The sequence below is a fragment of the Dictyostelium discoideum genome (genome assembly GCF_000004695.1).
Source record: "Dictyostelium discoideum AX4 chromosome 3 chromosome, whole genome shotgun sequence".
NCBI lineage: Eukaryota > Evosea > Eumycetozoa > Dictyosteliales > Dictyosteliaceae > Dictyostelium > Dictyostelium discoideum.
This window is the reverse complement of record NC_007089.4, coordinates 4,657,291-4,677,664: the sequence shown is the minus strand read 5'-3', so window position 1 is coordinate 4,677,664 and position 20,374 is coordinate 4,657,291. Positions and strand designations below refer to the sequence as shown.

The 20,374-nt window shown below is 21.8% G+C and overlaps 9 protein-coding genes and 1 non-coding gene across 11 annotated transcripts; 4 read left to right on the top strand and 6 right to left on the bottom strand.

Moving 5' to 3' along the window:
- Positions 1 to 26: 26 nt before the first annotated feature.
- DDB_G0281589 (COBW domain-containing protein) lies at positions 27 to 1,346 on the top strand (the record flags this gene model as incomplete). The annotated part of the gene is made up of 2 exons (XM_635426.2): positions 27 to 104; positions 234 to 1,346. 2 exons carry the CDS (start codon positions 27 to 29, stop codon positions 1,344 to 1,346), a joined length of 1,191 nt encoding a protein of 396 aa, XP_640518.2.
- A 133-nt stretch (positions 1,347 to 1,479) lies between these two features.
- yipf1 (Yip1 domain-containing protein) lies at positions 1,480 to 2,823 on the bottom strand (the record flags this gene model as incomplete). Of its 2 annotated transcripts, XM_635425.1 has the most annotated exons (3): positions 1,480 to 1,931; positions 2,111 to 2,500; positions 2,622 to 2,823. In XM_635425.1, 3 exons carry the CDS (start codon positions 2,821 to 2,823, stop codon positions 1,480 to 1,482), a joined length of 1,044 nt encoding a protein of 347 aa, XP_640517.1. The 2 variants fall into 2 exon arrangements, with proteins under 2 accessions (XP_640517.1, XP_001732999.1); XM_001732947.1 differs by lacking the exon at positions 2,622 to 2,823 and having other exon boundaries at positions 2,111 to 2,510.
- Positions 2,824 to 4,589: 1,766 nt separating this feature from the next.
- On the top strand, positions 4,590 to 6,445 carry amyA (hypothetical protein; the record flags this gene model as incomplete). The annotated part of the gene is made up of 2 exons (XM_635424.1): positions 4,590 to 4,856; positions 5,300 to 6,445. The coding sequence occupies 2 exons, from the start codon at positions 4,590 to 4,592 to the stop codon at positions 6,443 to 6,445; spliced, it is 1,413 nt and encodes a 470-aa protein (XP_640516.1).
- Positions 6,446 to 6,912: 467 nt separating this feature from the next.
- cpsf1 (CPSF domain-containing protein) lies at positions 6,913 to 12,461 on the top strand (the record flags this gene model as incomplete). Its single annotated transcript, XM_635423.1, has 5 exons — positions 6,913 to 7,056; positions 7,247 to 7,947; positions 8,091 to 10,374; positions 10,469 to 11,820; positions 12,056 to 12,461. 5 exons carry the CDS (start codon positions 6,913 to 6,915, stop codon positions 12,459 to 12,461), a joined length of 4,887 nt encoding a protein of 1,628 aa, XP_640515.1.
- Positions 12,462 to 12,708: 247 nt separating this feature from the next.
- On the bottom strand, positions 12,709 to 13,075 carry DDB_G0281583 (hypothetical protein; the record flags this gene model as incomplete). Its single annotated transcript, XM_635422.1, has 2 exons — positions 12,709 to 12,945; positions 13,067 to 13,075. The coding sequence occupies 2 exons, from the start codon at positions 13,073 to 13,075 to the stop codon at positions 12,709 to 12,711; spliced, it is 246 nt and encodes an 81-aa protein (XP_640514.1).
- Positions 13,076 to 14,119: 1,044 nt separating this feature from the next.
- Positions 14,120 to 14,476, bottom strand: DDB_G0281581 (hypothetical protein; the record flags this gene model as incomplete). Its single annotated transcript, XM_635421.1, has 1 exon — positions 14,120 to 14,476. One exon carries the CDS (start codon positions 14,474 to 14,476, stop codon positions 14,120 to 14,122), a length of 357 nt encoding a protein of 118 aa, XP_640513.1.
- Positions 14,477 to 16,060: 1,584 nt separating this feature from the next.
- DDB_G0281579 (hypothetical protein) lies at positions 16,061 to 17,179 on the bottom strand (the record flags this gene model as incomplete). Its single annotated transcript, XM_635420.1, has 1 exon — positions 16,061 to 17,179. One exon carries the CDS (start codon positions 17,177 to 17,179, stop codon positions 16,061 to 16,063), a length of 1,119 nt encoding a protein of 372 aa, XP_640512.1.
- Positions 17,180 to 17,438: 259 nt separating this feature from the next.
- On the top strand, positions 17,439 to 17,510 carry tRNA-Met-CAU-12. Its single transcript has one exon. It is a non-coding gene; the product is annotated as a tRNA-Met (tRNA).
- A 468-nt stretch (positions 17,511 to 17,978) lies between these two features.
- On the bottom strand, positions 17,979 to 19,148 carry DDB_G0281577 (hypothetical protein; the record flags this gene model as incomplete). Its single annotated transcript, XM_635419.1, has 1 exon — positions 17,979 to 19,148. The coding sequence occupies one exon, from the start codon at positions 19,146 to 19,148 to the stop codon at positions 17,979 to 17,981; it is 1,170 nt and encodes a 389-aa protein (XP_640511.1).
- Positions 19,149 to 19,195: 47 nt separating this feature from the next.
- DDB_G0281575 (hypothetical protein) lies at positions 19,196 to 19,876 on the bottom strand (the record flags this gene model as incomplete). Its single annotated transcript, XM_635418.1, has 1 exon — positions 19,196 to 19,876. The coding sequence occupies one exon, from the start codon at positions 19,874 to 19,876 to the stop codon at positions 19,196 to 19,198; it is 681 nt and encodes a 226-aa protein (XP_640510.1).
- Between the last annotated feature and the right edge of the window lie 498 nt (positions 19,877 to 20,374).

Below are 20,374 nucleotides of genomic sequence, written 5' to 3'. Positions count from 1 at the left end.
ATTTTATTTTAAAACAAAACCAGAAAATGACAGAAGTTACAAATTCAAATATAAATAAAAAAGTACCAGTAACATTAATTACAGGATTTTTAGGTTCTGGAAAGGTAATTATGAATACATAAAAAAAACAAATAAATAAAAAAAAAAAAGGAAATAATATTTATATTTATATTAATATTATATTTATTTTGAAATAAAAATAAATAAATAATAAAAATAATAATAATAAAAAGACAACATTTTTAAATTATATTTTAAATGAAAATCATGGTAAAAAAATAGCAGTAATTCAAAATGAGTATGGACAATCGATTGGTATTGAAACAGCAATGATTGTGGATTCCAATGGTGAAAAGATTCAAGAATGGTTAGAATTTCCAAATGGTTGTATTTGTTGTACTGTAAAGGATGATTTCTTACAATCAATAGAAGATCTCCTAAAAAGATCAGATAAATTTGATTATATATTAATTGAATCTACAGGTATGGGTGATCCTGGTCAAATTTCAGCATCACTTTGGGTAGATGAAGAATTAGAGTCTCCAATTTATTTCGATAGTATTATAACATTAGTTGATTCAAAACATATTGAAAAACATATTGAAAAATCAAAATTAAATAGTAATGCCAACAACAATAATAATAAAAAAGTGGATGATGAAGATATTGAAATTCATGGTACAGATATTAAATATTATTCAACAGAAGTTGAAAGACAAATTGCATTTGCTGATATTATTTTATTAAATAAGATTGATTTATTGGATCAATCAAATTTAAATAATGAAATTAAAACCATTACAGAAAGGATTAAATCAATTAATCCAATAGCAAAGATTATTACAACTGAAAGATCAGTTGTTCCATTAGATAAAGTTTTAGATGTTAAAGCTTATAATCCAAATATCGAATTATTAAAAGAGTATTTAGATCAATTTCAAAAAGGTCAAAATAGTAATAATCAACATCAACATCAACATAATAATAATGAAGAATCATCATCTTGTAAAGAATGTTCATTAACAAATACTAGTAATCATAGTAAATTTATAAATACAGTTTGTATAACAGAAGATGGTGATATAGATTTAACAGAATTCAATAGATGGATTGGTAATTTATTATGGGAAGAAAAGAAAGATTGTATATTTAGATGTAAAGGTTTAATCTCTGTTAAAGGTCAAGATGAAAAATATATATTACAAGGTGTTTATGCAACTTTTGAAGTTTTACCCTCTGGTTTACTTTGGTCTAAAGATGAAAAAAGACATAATAAAATCGTTTTAATTGGTGAATCATTAAATCAAAATGAATTAGAACAATCTTTTAAAAACAAATTATTATAAATTAAATAAATAAACATATATATATATTAAAAATTATTATCATTTTATTTTTTTTTTTTTTTTTTTTTTTTTTTTTTTTTTTTTTACTTTTAATGAGATATTATTATTATTAATGTTAATTTATTATTATTATTTATAATAATTTAGTGGTATTAGTTGGAGTTGGAGTTGGTGTTGAAGAACTATCAGAGATTGTAAAGTTTTCAGTACTATTTGCAAAGAAATAAAGTTTTAATACTAAAGCTAAACCTATATGTAATGCACCAATTACAGCGCAAATGATTAAACCTCTTTTTGTGAAATCCTCTTTCAAAGGTGTAAAGATATTTGTTACCAAAAACAAACCAGAAACAATTGATGCAATTGCTACAATAATCCATTGAACTAATTGAAGTGGAATTACACAAAGAATTGATGCTGGAACGAAAATAAATAATGTATAACCATAGATACATAACATATCCAATAATCTAAGTCCAAGATTCATCCATTTAAATATACCCCATAAAATTAATGGAATTACAAATGAATAACCATAAATTGTAATTGCACTATAAACAATCTTTTGAATATCAACTTCCCAACCTATTATTATTATTATTTTATTATTATTATTATTATTATTATTATTATTATTATTATTATTATTATTATTATTATTATTATTATTTTTATTTTTATTTTTATAATAATTTAAATTATTATTATTATTATTAGTAAATATTTAATTAATCATTTATTTTATATATTTAATAACTACATACTTTTATGATCACTTGAATGAAAATATTCATTTAAATTTGAAGTAACAGCAACAATGAAAACTAAAGAAGTTAAAACCCAAAATGGACCATATAAATCAGGATTTTCCCTGATGAGATTGAAAAATGAAAATTTAATTGGTAACATTGATCTAATTAAACGAAGACCAACCTCTTTTGTATCAACATTGAAAAGGAATCTATAATATGGTACCTCATAAAAACTATATTTCTTTTCTGTACCATCTTCATTAGTATTTAATGGAACATTATCTGAAAATTTATTATTACTACTATTTCCACCGATTTTATTACTATTATTATTATTACTATTATTATTATTATTATTATTTGGTGAAGTATTTGAATTTACATCAACATCATGTGAAAAACCTGTTGACATAATTATTTGATAATTTTTGAAAATAAAATAATATTAATAAATATAAAAAAATAAAAAAATAAAAAATAAAAAATTAAATTTAAAAAAAAAAAAAAAAAAAAAAAAAATTACTTTGGAATTGTAAGTCTGGTTGGTAAGCTGGTTGCTGCTGTTGTTGTTGACCTCTATTTTGTGTATAATCGTTATAGTCTATATTTGTATTTGGGAATAAATTTTGTTGTTGTTGTTGTTGTTGTTGAGTTGGTGATGTATTAATTGGTTCATTATAAAATGGATTACCATCGTCATGATGTTTGTTATTATAATTGCTCATTGTTTATTATTCTTATTATCTTTTTTTTTTTTTTTATTTATTCTATATACACTTTATTATTACTATTTTTGAATTTTATTTATTTTTTAATATGCTTCTATACAAACTATTGTTTTTTTATTCTTTAAAAAAAAAATAAATAAATAAATATATGTATTCAGCGCTGTGATAAATTAAAAAAAAAAAAAAATATAAAAAATAAAAATTAAAAAAAAAAAAAAAAAAAAAAAAAAAAAGGGTGAATTTTTATTTTTTTTTATTTTTTTTATTTTTTTTTTTTTTATTTTAACACATCAGCAATTTATATAAAAAGAAAAAAAAAAAATAAGTTTGATTACTTTTTTAAAGTTAAAACTAAGTGAACCAAAAAAAAAAATTTAATTATTAATTTTATCCAAATAAATGAATTAAATCTTGACTTCTGAAAAAAAAAAGTTCTAAATAATTTCATTTTATTTTTATTTTTTTTTTTTTTTTTTTTCAAAAGTCAAGATTTAGTTCATTTATTTGATTTACTTATTTATTTATTTATTTATTCAAATTTGACAATTTTTTTTTTTTTTTAAAAAAAAATCTATTTTCTTATTTAAAATATAATCCCTGCTCGTTTTTCTTAATTAAATAATTAAATTTAATTAACAAATGAATTGTAAATAATTAAATTAAATAAATTTTTTTCTCATTAATTAAAATAAAAAATAAAATAAATAAATAAAAAAGTAATAATTTTAATAACAGAATGAATATGTAATAATAAACAGAAAATGCGATTTTTTTGTTTTTTTATTTTTTTTTTTTTGTAATAAAACCCCACAAATTTAATTAATAAAAAAAAGGGAACAACTTGTATAGCCATAGAAAATTAATTTTCACCACTTTAATGTTGGAATTTTTTTATTTGCCAAACCTTTTTTTTTTGGAAGACTTTTTTTTTTCGTTTTTATTTACTTTTTATTTTAAAAAAAAAATTTTGGAAAAAAATAAACATAGAAAAGCTTGTTGTCATTAAGTGTTTTTTTAATTTTTTAATTTTTTATTTTTTTATCAAAATTCTCCGAAAGATATTTTAAACCTTTCCGTTTTTTTTTTTTATTCAATTTTAAAAAAGTGAATTTTTTTTTTTATTCAATTTTAAAAGTGTTAATTTAAAATTATTAACACAAATACATTTTGGAAAAAACACCACGAAAAAAAATAAAATAAAATCCCAAACAATTTTATATCTCCATCAAGATCTTAGGAATCTAATTTATTTGAAAAGTTTCCGATATTTAAAATTTTAATTTTAAAATAAAATAAAATAAAATAAAATATTAAATTTTAAAAAAAAAAAAAAAAAAAATTCAAACTCCAATGCAACAATAGGAAAGGTTTTTGGATAATTCTTTTCAATTCAACTAAAAAATATTAAAAAAAAAAAAAAAAATTTGAAAAAAAAAAAAAAAAAAAACTATTTCTGATTGATTTTTAATTTTGATTTTTATATTATTTTATTTTATTTTAATTTTTTTTTTTTTTTTATTTTATTTTATTTTATTTTTTTTTATTTTTTTTTTTTTATCAAAATTTCGCTTTGCTTGAAATTTTATTTTAGTTTTTTTTTTTTTTTTTTCATTCCAATTGCAAAACAGTTTGATAAAATAAATAAATTGTATTTTTATTTTTTTCTTTTTCTTTGTGTATTTTAAAAAAATTATTTATATAATCAATTCCAAAATAAATAAATAAAAAATAAATAAAAAAAAAAAAAATAATAATAATAGACAATGAATAAAACAATTTCAGTTGTAATTTTTGCTTTAATTGCTATTGTTAGTGTAACATTAGCAGCAACACCAGATCAATGGGGTTCAAGAACTATTTATCAACTTTTAACCGATAGATTCAGTCAAACTGTCAATAGTTCTCAACCATGCGGTAATCTTCAAGGCTATTGTGGTGGTACATTCCAAGGTGTCGAAGCTCATTTAGATTATATCCAAGGTATGGGTTTTGATGCAATTTGGATTTCACCAGTTGTTACAAATACACCAGTAAGTTATTATTTTGTTTATTTATTTATTATTATTTATATTTTTATTTTATTATTTTTTTTTTTTTTCCTCTCTCTCAAATGTCAAACAATGCTCAACAATCACCTCACATTTCATCCTCATATAAAAAAAAAAAAAAAAAACCTGTTGACGCCTGGTGTAAATTTCGCCTATGAATTTTAATTTATTTTGAAAAAAAAAAAAAAAAAAATCTTTCGGGGTTGAACGAAAATTTAAAAAATTATCATTATTTTCACTTTTTTTTTTTTTTTCCAAACGACCCAACAATGCCGCAAATCGCCATAATCCAAAAAATTTATTTTTTTTATTTTTATTTTTTTTTTTTTTTTTTATTTTTTATTTTTTTTTTTTTCAAATAATATTGATAATATCTAAATTATTTTATTATTAATTTTTTAAAATTCTAAATTTTATTTATTTAGGGTGGTTATCATGGTTATTGGCAACAAGATATTTATACAGTAAATGAATATTTCGGAACAGAAAATGATTTATTAAATATGATTAAAGCATGTCATGAAAGAGGTATTTGGGTTATGTTAGATGTTGTTGCAAATCATGTTGGTCCAGTTAATTATGATTATTCAACCATTGTTCCATTTGATTCAGTTGAACATTATCACAATTGTACTACATGTCCACAATATTGTACCATTGATGATTTCACCAATTATCCACAAGTTGAAGAATGTCGTTTATCAGGTTTACCAGATTTAGATCAAGATAACCAATTCGTTAGAACAACACTCCAAGCATGGATTAAAAATATGACAGAATTCTATGGTTTCGATGGTATTCGTATCGATACAGTACCAGAGGTTAAAGCTGATTTCTGGAGAGAATATAACGATGCCGCCGGTGTTTACGCAGTTGGTGAAGTTTACAATGGAAATTTAACCTATGTTGCCTCATACCAAGGTCCAGTCGACGGTGTTTTATCCTACCCAATGTTTTTCACTCTTCGTTCAGTTTTTGCTCAACAACAATCAATGAATCAAATTCAATCCACTTTCCAATCCTATCAACAACTCTTTAGCAACATGTCATTGTTGGGTACCTTTATTGATAATCACGATCAAGTACGTTTCCTTAATGAGCAATCCGATATTGAACTCTACAAGAATGCCATCACCTACGTTTTAATGGCTCAAGGTATCCCAATCATTTACTATGGCACTGAACAAGGTTTCAATGGTGCTTCCGATCCAAACAATCGTGAGCCATTATGGACCACCTCTTTCAATACCGCTTCCCCACTCTATCAATTCATTCAAACCGTTAATACATTCCGTGCTAATATCACCGAAGATTTAACAATTGCTCAAGTTCAACGTTACTCTGATAATGGTTTCTACGCTTTCACTCGTGGTAATGCTTTTGTTGCCTTAACAAATGGTGGTTCAAATGAAGTTCAAACTAGTCGTAACATTACTTATCACCCATACCTTGAAGGTACCACTCTTTGTAACATCTTTTATCCAACTGAAGATTGTATTAAAGTTGCTGGTGGTGCTTTCACTGTTTATCTCGATCATGGTGAATCAAAGATTTATTATCCAATGAATTAAATAAAAAAATAATAAAAAAATATACAAATAATAAAAAAAAAAAAAAAAAAAAAAAAATTATTATAAATTTATTATTTATAATATTAAAATTGAAAAAAAAAAAAAAAAAAAAAACTGTATATTTAATTTGTTTGATTAATATTTTTTAAAACCAATTTAATAATTCAAAAAATAAATTATCTTTTTTTTTTTTTTTTTTTCTGATTATTCTATTTTTACTTTTAAGTAAAATCTAATCACAAAAAAAAAAAAAAAAAAAAAAAATAGTTTTTTGACTTTTTTTTTTTTTTTTTTTTTTTTTTCATTTTCATTTTCATTTTCATTTTTTTTTTTTTTTTTTTTTTTTTTTTTTTTAATTTTACTTTATAATTTTATTCAATCAAAAAAAGGTTACATTTATTTATTTATTAATTTATTTTATTTTTTATTCATTTTGATAATTTTTGTAAATTTTTAAATAATTTTTAATGAGCCACCATCAAGTTTTTCAAAAACAAGTTTTAGCTCCAACTGGTGTTGAACAATGTATAAAAGCAAATCTTATAAATGATGACTCAATTAATTTAGTATTAGCTAAAACAAATGTTTTACAAATATATAAAATCAGATATGTAAGTGTTTTATAATAATAATGGTAATAATAATAATAATAATAATAATAATAATAATAATAATAATAATAATAATAATAATAATAATAATAATAATAATAATAATAATAATAATAATAATAATAATAATAATAATAATAATAATAATAACCATAAAGTTGTAACATCGTTATTGATTAATTATTAATAGGAAAAAATAGAAAAATATGAAAATGTTTCAGATTCACAACCCCAACAACAGCAAGAACAAGAACAACAACAACAAGATATAACACAAAAGAAAAAGATTGAATTAAAACCAAGTTTAGAATTAATAATTGAAAAGAAATTATTTGGAAATATTGAATCTATGGCAAGTGTTAGATATCCAAATTCAGAGAGAGATTCATTGATTTTAACATTTAGAGATGCTAAAATATCAGTATTAGATTACGATTCAGATTTATTAGATTTTGAAATTCGTTCACTTCATTACTTTGAAAAGGATGAATTTAAAGGTGGAAGAAATCATTTCAAACATCCACCATTACTAAAAGTTGATACTCAACAACGTTGTGCTGTTATGTTACTATATGATAGAAATTTAGCGGTTTTACCTTTTAAAAAAACAAGTTCAATTTTAGATGATGATGATGATGACGACGACAATAATGATGATGATGATGATGAAAATAATGAACATGACGAAAATGAAAATGAAAATGAAAATGAAAATATTATTAAAAAAGAAGGTGATCAACAAACAAAAGAAAAAGAATCAGTTGATGATGAATTCGATTTATTATTTGAAAAAGATTCTTCACCACCACCACCATCAACTGCAGCAACAGCAGAAACAACAACAACAATTAAAAAAGAATCAAATAATAATCAAGATAAAGAAAAGAAAAAGTATAATTAGTTTAAAAATGATGATGATGATGATTAATATTATAATAATTATAATTTTTTTACTAATTTTTTATTTTTTAAAAAAAAAAAAAAAAAAAAAGAAAAATTAAAAAATTAAATTCATTTATAATTGATTTAAAAAGTATAGAGATTGAAAATGTTAAAGATTTTTGTTTTTTACATGGATATTATGAACCAACGATATTATTTTTACATGAACCAATTCAAACATGGACAAGTAGAATAGCAGTAAAGAAATTTACATGTCAAATGACAGCTATATCATTGAATTTATTGACAAAGGCAGGATCATTCATTTGGAATGTTTCAAATTTTCCATACAATTGTGAAATGTTAGTTAGTGTACCAGAGCCATTGGGTGGCGCATTGGTTATAACAGCTAATATTATGTTTTATGTTAACCAAACTTCAAGATATGGTTTGGCCGTAAACGAATATGCATCAATCGATACGAGTACAATCATTGGTAGTCAACCATTTGATTTCCCAATTGATGATACATTGAATTTAGTATTCACATTGGATAGATCAAATTTCGTTTTCCTTGAATCTGATAAATTCATTGGATCATTGAAAGGTGGGGAATTATTAATATTTCATTTAATATCCGATGGTAGATCAGTACAAAGAATTCATGTCTCAAAAGCTGGTGGTAGTGTTTTAACCTCCTGTATTTGCGTTTTATCAAATAATTTAATATTTTTAGGTTCAAGATTAGGTGATTCATTATTATTACAATATACAGAGAAATCAATCACTGATGATCAATTAGAACATGAAAATTTTAGTAATCCATATAAAAAACAAAAAACTTCTGAAGTTTTTGATCTTTTTGATGAAAATAGTGAAACCAATAATAATAATAATTCAAATAACAATAATAATAAGGAAAATCAGGAAAAATCATCATCATCATCAATAGCATCAAAATTATTAGAAGAGATTGAGGATGAAGAAGATCAATTATTTAAAGAGAAAAAGAATCAATTAAAATCTTATCAACTTGGTATTTGTGATCAAATTATTAATATTGGACCAATTGGTGATATTGTTGTTGGTCAATCAATAGATCCAACTTATGATGAAACTATTCAACCAAATCAACCTGAATATGTTCCAAAAACTTTAGAATTAGTAACATGTTCAGGTTATGGTAAAAATGGTTCAATCTCTGTACTTCAAAATAATATTAAGCCTGAATTAGTTATGGCATTTGAATTACCTGGTATTTTAAATGTTTGGACAGTTTATAAAGAAGAAATAGAAGAAGAACATATTGAAAAAGAAATTAAAAAAAATACTAGTAAAAAAAGATCAAGAGATGAAAATAATAATAATGAACAAGAAGATAATGAACAAGAAGATAATGAAGATAATGAAGAAGAAGAAGAAGAAGAAAAAATGCAAAAAGATAAAAATTGGCATGATTATTTATATTTATCATTAAAAGATGGTACAACATTAATTTTTGAAACTGGTCGTGATTTAAAAGAAGTTGGTAAATTTAATTTTAAATCATTAGATATTGGTAATTTATTTGGTAGAAAAAGAATTGTAGTTATTTATCAAGGTGGTATTAAATTAATTAATGGATTCGATAGAGTGATTCAAGAGATTCAAATCAATGAACCAATTAAATCATCTTATATTTGTGATCCATTCATTTTATTACAATTTCATAATGGTACAATTCAAATATTTAAAGGTATTGATGAAGAGAATCAATTAATTCAATTTTCAATAAATTCAATTTCAAATAACTTAAATCAATCAATTTTCTCTTCTTCTTTATTTTTTGATAGAAATAAATCATTTTTAAATATTAATAATAAAAATCAAAAATTAAAATTACAACAACAACAACAACAACAACAACCATCAAATGAAAAAAAGAAGAAAAAGGATAAAAGTCGTGGATTTTTAGATTCAGATTCAGATTCAGGAGAATCAAGTGAAGACGAAGAAATGAAAGATATTAAACAAGAAAATGAAAATGAAAATGAAAATGAAAATGAAAATGAAAATGAAAATGAAAATGAAAATGAAAATGAAAATGAAATTGAAATTAAAGATCAAGATAATATTTATTTAAATATTTATACAACAAATGGAAGTTATGAAATTTATAGATTAACAAGTCAAGAGTGTATTTTTAAAGTTTCAGATATTAAATTTGAATATGATATACTTGGTATCAATACAAATGTATCACAAAATCAAATTTTAGAACAAGTTTTAACACCAAAATCATCACTTTCAAAAAAACAATTACAACAACATTTACAAAAACAAAAAGAGAATGGTATAAATAGTAAAAATAATTATAATCAAATTCAAAATTCTGAAATTTTAGATATTGTTGAAATATCATTACATAATTTTAATAATTCTGATCCTTATTTATTTGTAAAGTATTTTTTTTTAAAAAAAAAAAAAAAAAAAAAAAAAATATATAAAAACAACAACAAATATATTAACATATATTTTAATTTAAATTTAGATGTTTAATAAAATTGGAGATTTAATAATTTATAAATCATTTAAAAGAGAAAAGAATGGTGAATTAAGATTTAAAAAATATAATCATTCATTTATATTAAGAGATTCAGTGACGGAATTTTATCAAAAACAACAAGAGAAAGAATTATTAAATGGTATGGATGACGATGATGATATGGATGATGAAAAGAAAAAGAAAAAAGAAGAAGAAGAAGAAGAGAATTTAAATCGTCAAAAAAGAATATTTGAATTTAGTTCAATTAGTGGTAAAAGAGGTTTATTCATTGGTGGTAAAAAACCAATATGGGCATTTTGTGAAAAAGGTTATCTTAGATTACATAGTATGGATTCATCTGATAATTCAAATAGTAATAATTCGAATAATAATAATAATAATAATTCAAATACAGTTGAAACTTTTACATCATTTAATAATATAAGTTGTCAAGATGGATTTATTTATTTTAGTAAAGAGAAAGATGTTATAAAGATTTGTACATTATCAACTTTAATGAATTTTGAAAATGATATTGCAATTAGAAGAATTCCAACAAAGAATAGTTGTCATAAGATTGCATATCATAGTGAAGCGAAATGTTATGTTGTTATTGTATCATTTCCACAAGTTACCCAAGAGTTACAAGAGGATTCAAAGAAACCAATTTTAACTGATGATAAATTTCAAATTAAATTAATTGATCCAACAATCGATTGGAATTGGAAATTTATTGATAGTTTTTCACTTCAAGATAGGGAGACTGTATTGGCAATGAAAATAGTCTCACTAAAATTCACAGAACCCGATGGTATCACAAGAGCACGTCCATTCCTTGTAATTGGCACAGCTTTTACATTTGGTGAAGACACGCAATGTAAAGGAAGAGTATTGGTATTTGAAATCGTTTCTCATAAAACTCAGTTTGAAAGTGAAGAATTGGGTGAAAAACGTTTGAATCTTTTATATGAAAAGGAACAAAAGGGTCCAGTCACTGCTTTATCAAGTGTCAATGGTTTACTATTGATGACGATTGGTCCAAAGTTGACAGTTAATCAGTTCTATACTGGTAGTTTGGTTACATTGTCTTTTTATGACGCTCAAATCTATATTTGTTCAATTTGTACAATTAAGAATTATATAGTGATTGGTGATATGTATAAAAGTGTTTATTTCCTTCAATGGAAGGATAATAAAACTTTAAATTTACTCTCAAAAGATTATCAAGCTTTAAATATATTTTCAACAGAATTCATTGTAAATCAAAAAACATTAAGTATTTTAGTTTCAGATTTAGATAAAAATATTTTATTATTTTCTTTTGAACCTCAAGATCCTTCTTCAAGATCTGGTCAAATGTTATTAACAAAAGCTGATTTTCATATTGGCTCAAATATTGAAAAATTCGTTAGAACTCCAATGAAATTAAATTTTAAAAAAGATAATAATCAAAATAATAATCAAAATAATAATAATAATAATAATCAAAATAATAATAATAATAATAAAAAATTTGATGATATCAAAGAAATCAAAAAAATCATTTTAATCATAATAATATAATCATAATAATAATAATAATAATAATAATAGAAATCAAGAAATTAATGGTAATAATAAAAATGATAATAGATTACCAAAAAAAGAACAATTAGTAATATTTGGTACATTAGATGGTGGATTAAATGTATTAAGACCATTGGATGAAAAAATTTATTTATTATTTTATCATATTCAATCGAAATTATATTATTTACCACAAACTGCAGGTTTAAATCCAAAACAATATCGTTCATTCAAATCATTTAGTCAAAATTTCCATTTCTCTCCTTCAACTTTTCATCAATTACCAAAATTCATTTTAGATGGTGACTTAATTTCAAAGTTTTTATCATTATCTCAAAGTGAAAAAAGATTAATTTCAAATAGTATTAATTCTACTTCTGATGAAATCATTGAATCTTTAAAAGATGTTTTCGAATCTTGGAATTTATTTTAAAAAAAAAAAACAAAACAAAACAAAAAAAAAACAAAAAAAAAATAAATAAATAAATGAATAAATAAATTAATAAATAATTTAATAAATAGTTTAATAAAAATAAATAAAAAATAAAAATAAAAATTAATATGAATTATATATATATATATACAAATTTATTATTTTAATTTTATTTTTTTAATTTTTTTTTTTTTTTTTTTTTTTTTTTTATATGGTTTTTAAAAACTTTTATTCGAGATTATTAATTTTAAAATGTATTTGATAAAAATGGAAATGTATATTTAGGGTTATTTATTTCAATTAATGGAGTTGAAAAATTTTTATCATTTGGAGAAGTCATTAAATCTATATCTTTGCATGAAAAATCATTGTTTTTAAAAATTGGCATTTCTAATCCATCTTCAAATTCTATAACTCTTTTATTTTTATCATTTCTAACATAGTTCATTTGGCTTCTAATTTCTAATAATATATCATATTCAAACTAATTTTAAATATTAATTTAGAATTAATTTAAAAAAAAAAAAAAAATTCCAAAACAAAAAAAAAAAATTAAATATAAATAACTATTGTTTATTAATAATAATAAAAAATAAAATATTTACACATTCCATAATAGTTGGTAGTTATTTAGAATTAATATCTAAACGATCTATTATAAATCCCACAATTATTTAATATTAATATTGAAATGTTTTTTTTTTTATATGTATACCTTTTTTTTTTTTTTAAAATAATTTAAAAATTATTATTACTTTAATATTATATTATTAAATTGTAAAAAAAATATAAAAAAAATACTTTAATAATTTTTCCCAATTCCCCCCCCCATAAAAAAAAAAAAAATAAAAAAAATAAAAAAAATAAAAAGAAAATAAAAAAAATAAAAAAAACACATAAAATTTGATGATCTAAAAATAATGAAGTTAATTATGATATTTATAACCCCTTTTACAATTATTTTTTATTTTAAATTCTAATTTTTTTTTATTTTATTTTTTTTATTTTTTTATTTTTTTTTTTTTTATTTTTTAAAAAAAAAAAAATTTATTAAACTTGGGGATTAGTGTTTGAAATTATCTATTTCTTAAAAAAAAAAAAATATTATTGAGAAAAATAACTATAACTAAAAAACAAATTGATTTTTTTCTTTTTTGATTAAATTATTTATTATTATTTATTTGTATTAAAAACAATTATAATAAATAGAAAAATAGTTGAACAATTTGGTGGTATTAAAAAAAAAAAAAAAAAAAAAAAAAAAAGAAAATTAAATTTGAAAAAAGAAAAAAAATAAAACCAAAAAAATAACTAATAACCACTTTAGTACTACATTTATAATTCATTATTGGAATTACCATTAGAATTATAGTTTTGATTGGTTTAACTATTTTTTGAAATAAATTATATTTTTTGTCTATTTCACCTTTTTTAGCAAAAGTAATAGCTTCTAACCATGAAAGTGAATCAGAGATTAGTGATTCAATTGTTTCTATATAATTTGAATCAAATTTAAAATTGAAGTGTTCTTTATCATTGATGATATTTTTAATTTGATAAATGTAATTTTCAAAGGTATTCTTTGATTCTACTCTTTCTTTAATGATTAAATCATCAGCAGCGAAATCTTTGGCTTTTACCATTTCTTCAAAATCAGCTTATGAAAAACGATTATGATCATTTGAAATTGTAATTGATTGTTCAGATCCAGATTTCAAGTCAAATGCAGTTACATGTAAAATACCATTGACATCGATTTTAAAGTTTATTTCAATTTTTGGAACACCTTTAAGGGATGGTAAAATTCCAGAAAGATTAAATTTACCTAATAAACCATTATCTTTTGTCATTGAATGTTCACCTTCATAAATTTTAATTAAAACTTGATCATGATTATCTTGATAAGTTGAAAACACTTGTGATTTCTTTATCGGAATTGGTGTGCCTTTTGATATCAATGGTGCCATAACTCCACCAACTGTTTCAATACCAAGTGATATTGGTGCAATATCCATTAAAACAAAATCATTTGTACCTTTTACATTTGATAAAAGACCACATTGCTACACCATATGCAACTGCTTCATCTGGATGAATTGATCGATTTGGTTCCTTTTTTTAAAATAAAAAAACCAAACTATATTATATATTATTACCTTTCCATTAAAAAATTCTTTCATTTGTTGAATCTTTGGAATACGAGTTGAACCACCCTCTAAAACAATTCATTCAAATTTTTTTTTTTTTTTTTATTCTTTTATATATTCTTTTATATAAATGATCTTCTAAAAAAAGCTGGGGTGTATCTTTTTTTTGAGTTATTTGATTTGGAATCATTTTTTTATTTCAAAGCGCTACACCTTTTGCTTAGTGAATTTTGGTATATGTTTTTTGGACTAGAGTGTTTGGGTGATTTTTTTTTTTTTTTTTTTTTTTTTTTGGCACAGACTTTTTTTTATTTCAGATATAATATAATATTGATTGGTGTTTGTCCACTAAAGGTAATATAAAAGATTAATAGTTTTATTTATGGAACTTTAATATTTAATATTTTTTATTTTTTTATATTGATTATCAATGTTTATCCATTAAAGGAAATAAACAGTATTAATAGGTTAAATAAAAAAAAGTCTGTGCCAAAAAAAAAAAAAAAAAAAAAAAAATCACCCAAACACTCAAGTCCAAAAAACATATACCAAAAATTCACTAAGAAAAATTAGGTAAATGAAAAATTATATAATAGTTTGTTGTATTTAAAATACCAGGGGCTAGTTTGTACCATTTGTTAAGAAGGGTTTGAATGATAGTTTTTCACCTGAAGAGGGTTCGTCGCTATACAGTTTATTGCAGATCCAAACCCAATTTTATGAATTATTAATTTTTTTTTTTTTTAGGTCAAGTAGTTAATTATATTATTTAGATCTCTTATAATAATAAGTGTTTGTTTAGAATTTTTTTTATATAAATTTATGTTACATAAATTGATCCACGAATATTTTATTTGTTAAGGTTCAGCTTGGATTACGTAATCTTTAGCTATTTGAATTTTAATGGATTACTTATTTTTTGTTTAAGATAGTATATATTTATTAATTTTTTTTTTTTTTTTTGAATTGGATAACGCAATTATTATTTGCTTCTCCTTGAGATGCTAGATCTCATTTTATTTTATTTTTTTTTTTTTTTTTACAGGGTCTCTAAAAGAGGGGTTAGTTTACTTTTTTTTTTTTTTTTTTTTTTGTTTCGAATTTTGAATTGTATTATTACTTTTGATTAAAACATCTTTTTTGTCCAAACTTTTTTCTAAATCTTTTTTTATTTTATCGTCTGGTTCGTGATTGATGTTTATGACGTATTTGAATTGTTTTTTTTTTAATTGAGTTTTATCCACAATTTCGCTTATTTTTTGTAGGCATTTGTGTTGCTTAATATTTGTGGTGTTGTTTGTGATTTTCATTTTATTTTCTTTCTATTTTTTATATTTTTCTTTAAAAAGTTAAAAATCTGGAAATTTTCTGATTAACTTGGGTTCCCAGGTTTTTTTTTTTTTTTTTTTTTTTTTTTTTTTTTTTTTTTTTTTTTTTTTTTTTTTTTTTTATTTATTTATAGAAAGTACTGAGTGAATTATTGTATTTTTTGAGATGTTTAGGAAGTTCTATTGCGTGAAGAGGTGAGTTCCATTGTCTGCTAAATTGTAATAGCTTTAGCGAGATTAGTGAGTCTAATTTATTTTGTTCTTCTGGCCGTTGCTTTGATTTGATTCTTAATGTTTTGTTTATAACCGCTTGTGTCCTGTCCCATGCAGCTCTTTGTGTTTTAATTAGTTCACGTATGACTTGTTGTCTGTGAATTATTATTTCTTTTTCATCGTGAATGAGTTTATTTCTTTTGTGCCAGATTTTATCGAATATAATAGCTATTAAATTGGCTACTAGTGCAATTTGTAGATGGTTTAAAATCTTCACATTCCAGGTGTGAGTGGTGTGTCCACACTTAGTTAGGGTGTAGTTGAAGATTTCTTGTGTGTTTTTGATGTGGGCTTTGCAGTTGAAGAATATATGTTCTGAGGTCTCATCTTCCCCACACTGTTGGCATGGCATGTTGTATATTTTTGGTAGTGCTTTCAGTGTGTATCTCCATAATAGATCTCTACCTTTCATGTTTATTATTTTTTTGATTTCTTTAAATGGAAGGTGTTTGCTATTAATTTTGGTCATTATTTCTTTTTGGCCAGGAGTTGGTATGAATTTGTTGTGTTCAGGAGATTGAGTTGTCATCATATCCTCGTATATTTTTTTTAATTTTGGGAGGTGTTCGTAGTGTGTTTGTTTATTTTGTGGAGTTTTTAATTGGGTCCATGCTTGCTTGCATTGCCAGTGTAGTTGTAGTTGATTTTGTTTTGTTGTTGTTTGGTTGTTGTTGTTGTTTTTGAGTTCCTCTTCCCACAGTTTTATATATGAACTAGGAGTGTTACTTACTCTTTGGTGGAGGTATCTTTCGAATAACCATGCTTTCTGTGCTAGTTCTCTTGTCTTCAGGTTCCATAAGTTTAGGCCACCATTGATATAGTTGTTTTGTCTTCTTTGTAGTGAAAGAGAGTTTTTAGATTTTGTGTTGAAAACGAATTTTACGATGTTATTTTCAATACTATTGTGTTGTGGTGTGGTGTTGATGTAAGTGTGGAACGTTAACTGAGATAGTGCATATGTTTTTGCCATTATGAGTCTGCCCATATAGGTTGATGAAGTTGAGTTCCATGTTACTAGTTTAGCTCTGATGTTGTCTGAGATTGTATTGATTTTGGATTTGATACCCTTATTGTTGAAGTCAAAGCCGAGGTACCTTTCGTTTGATTTTATGACGGTGTATAGCGTTCTGGTGTTCCATTTGAAAGTGATACACGAGCATTTGGTTTGGTTTATTTTTGCGCTCTATATTTATTAAGAAAAATCATAGGTTCAACAAGCCTGAATCAACAGCTTCTTAACTCAGGGGTAGAGTGCGAGGCCCATAACCTCGAGGTCCTAGGATCGAAACCTAGAGAAGCTAAATTTTTTACTGTTAAAAATTTATGCCGCAGGTTCGATTCCATGACCAAGTCATTAATAATTAAAAAAAGAAAAAAAATATTAAAACGTAATAAATTAATTTAAATTTTATAATTTATAAAACTTACTCATTATTAACTTCACCTTTAGGCCTCGAGGTATGGGACTCGCACTCTGTAGATACAGGCTTGTTGAACCTATGATATCCCTTCGGAGAAAATATGCAATCACCACCCGAATATATGGATGATATGCTTATTTGGTGGTATTATAAAAAATATAAAATATTAATAAAAAATTTAATAAAAAATTATATAATAATATTAAAAACAATAAAACTTAAATATCAAGTCCTATATTAGGCTAATATAATAAATTAAAAATATTAAAAATACCAAAATAAAGGAATATTATTACTTTAAACCAAAATAATGCAATGTGTTTAATATTTATTTTATTTTATTTTAAATTAAAGTTTATAAACTTTATTTTTAAAAAAAAAAGAAAAAAAAGAATTTGAACTTTGAGTTTTAGGAATGATATTATTCAAAGGTGTAAAAGGTTCAATTTTTATAAATTTTAAAAAGTTATTATTATATCCTTCAACTTGAGTGAAATTATAAAGTTCCCAATCTTCAATTGGAATATAACCAAAATTACAATAACCTGCTAAGCAATCTAAATCAATTAAAATTGTTGAAACATTTGAAAAAGGAATAAAATTTGAAATTGTATTAATAATAATCTCTATTGAAACTTTTGGATCTTCTTTAATAAAAGGAAATGAAATAATGATTTCATTTAAATTATTAATAGTGAATAATTGAAATAGTTTAACCAAGAATTCAATTTTTAAATATTTTGAACATTTTGAAAAAAGAAATTCAAAATGAATTGAATTTACATTTGACCAATCAATTTTAAAATTATTATTATTATTACTAGATTTTTTAATCCAACTTAAAACATTTTCTAAACCTTTAATTTGATTATTCTCTTGATTACCTTTACCATTTTTACCAAACCATTCTGGAATTTGTAAATTAATTTTCTTTGATTTTGAACCATATAGTAAATACCATTCTTTTGATAAAAATGGTAATGATACAAAAGATTGTTGAATAATTGAGAATGGATTAAAAGCAGATATTTGAATACCATTTTGTAAATGTAATTCAATTTCAATACCTTTTTGATTTTGTAATTCATGAATTAATTCATTATGAAATTGATTTGCAATTGAATTTGTAGTTTTTATAATTAATTTTTTTAAATCTTTTGAATTATTAAAATAATTAAAATCTGCTATACTTAATTCACCTTTTAAATCTAAAATTTCAATTTCATTAAATTCTCTAATCACTGGAAATTCTTTATAATGATATTCATTTACTGAATAAATTTGATAATTATAAAATTGAGCAGGATTAAATTTAAATGGATTACCAAATACTTCTTTATGTGAAATTTTTATAAATTTTGCATAACTTTTAACCAAAGAATATTGACTTGATAAATTAAATAATGAAAAATTATTTAAATTAATTTCAATTGGTATTAATTTTGAATTATTTAAAATTGAAATTGTAAAATTAAATATTGATTTATTAATTAACGAATATTCTAATCTTTCAAACATTGTTAATGATTTTAATGAATTAATTCATTTAAAATTGATAATTTTAATTATTTTGGTAATAATTTTATAAGTTGATTAATTTCTTTTTCATTATTTGAATTATTTATTAATAATTGATTATTTAATTTAATTTTATAAATTTTTGAATTTAAACATTCATTTTCAAAAATTGGTAATAAATATTTATTAATTATACCAATTGGTAATGAATTTAAAAGATAATTTAAAATTGATTTAAAAAAATTAAATTTAATTGGATTTAAATGAATATTTGAAAATATATTTTCATTATTTATAATTATTGAATGAAAATTTTTTTTTTCAAATTTTAAAATTAAATTAAATTTCCTTTTATAACTTTCACTTAAAAACATTTTAAAATCATTACCCAGTAATAATAATAATGATTCATTAAATTTAAAAATTGATTTTATTACAATTTCATAATTTTGATCATAATAATTAATACTACTATTTAAATTTGAAAAAAAATTAAAATCTTTTAAAAATTCATTAACATTTTCTAAACTAATATTATTAATAATCTCTAATGTTATATTAAATGGTATAAAATTTAAATATTTTTTTAAAATTTCTATAGATTTTATAATTTCATGTGAATTTAAATTTGTTGTTGTTGTTTCTATTTCTGTTTCTGTTATTGTATTTGAAAAAAGTTTAAAATAATTTAATAAAAATTCAAATAATCCATTTCCTTCATAATTCATTACTATTGGTTCAATAAATAATAATAATAATTTATTTAAATTTTTTGATATTAAAATTTCATCATTTGAAAAAGTTTTAATAATTGAATCACTTGATAGAATCGTTTTAATTAATTTTTTTCTTTGTTGTTTAAATTTAAAAATTTTAATTTTTTTATTATATTTTAATGATAATCTAATTGATTGATTTAAATGATGATTATTACCATCTTCAATATATAATAATCTCCAAATTATTTCATTAATTTGTTTCTTTTCATCATCATAATTACTACTACTACAATTATTATTATTATTATCATCATCATATAAATCAATTAATTTATATAATTTTTCGGAATGTGGTGATGGTGCTATAAATTACGATTATCAATTGATCTTAAATTCAATACTTTCTTTAAATTCTTATATATATCAATCCAATTTTATCCTTATATACATATATTATCTTAACATACCTATACTTAAATTTTAAAACTTAAAATATAATAAAAATTT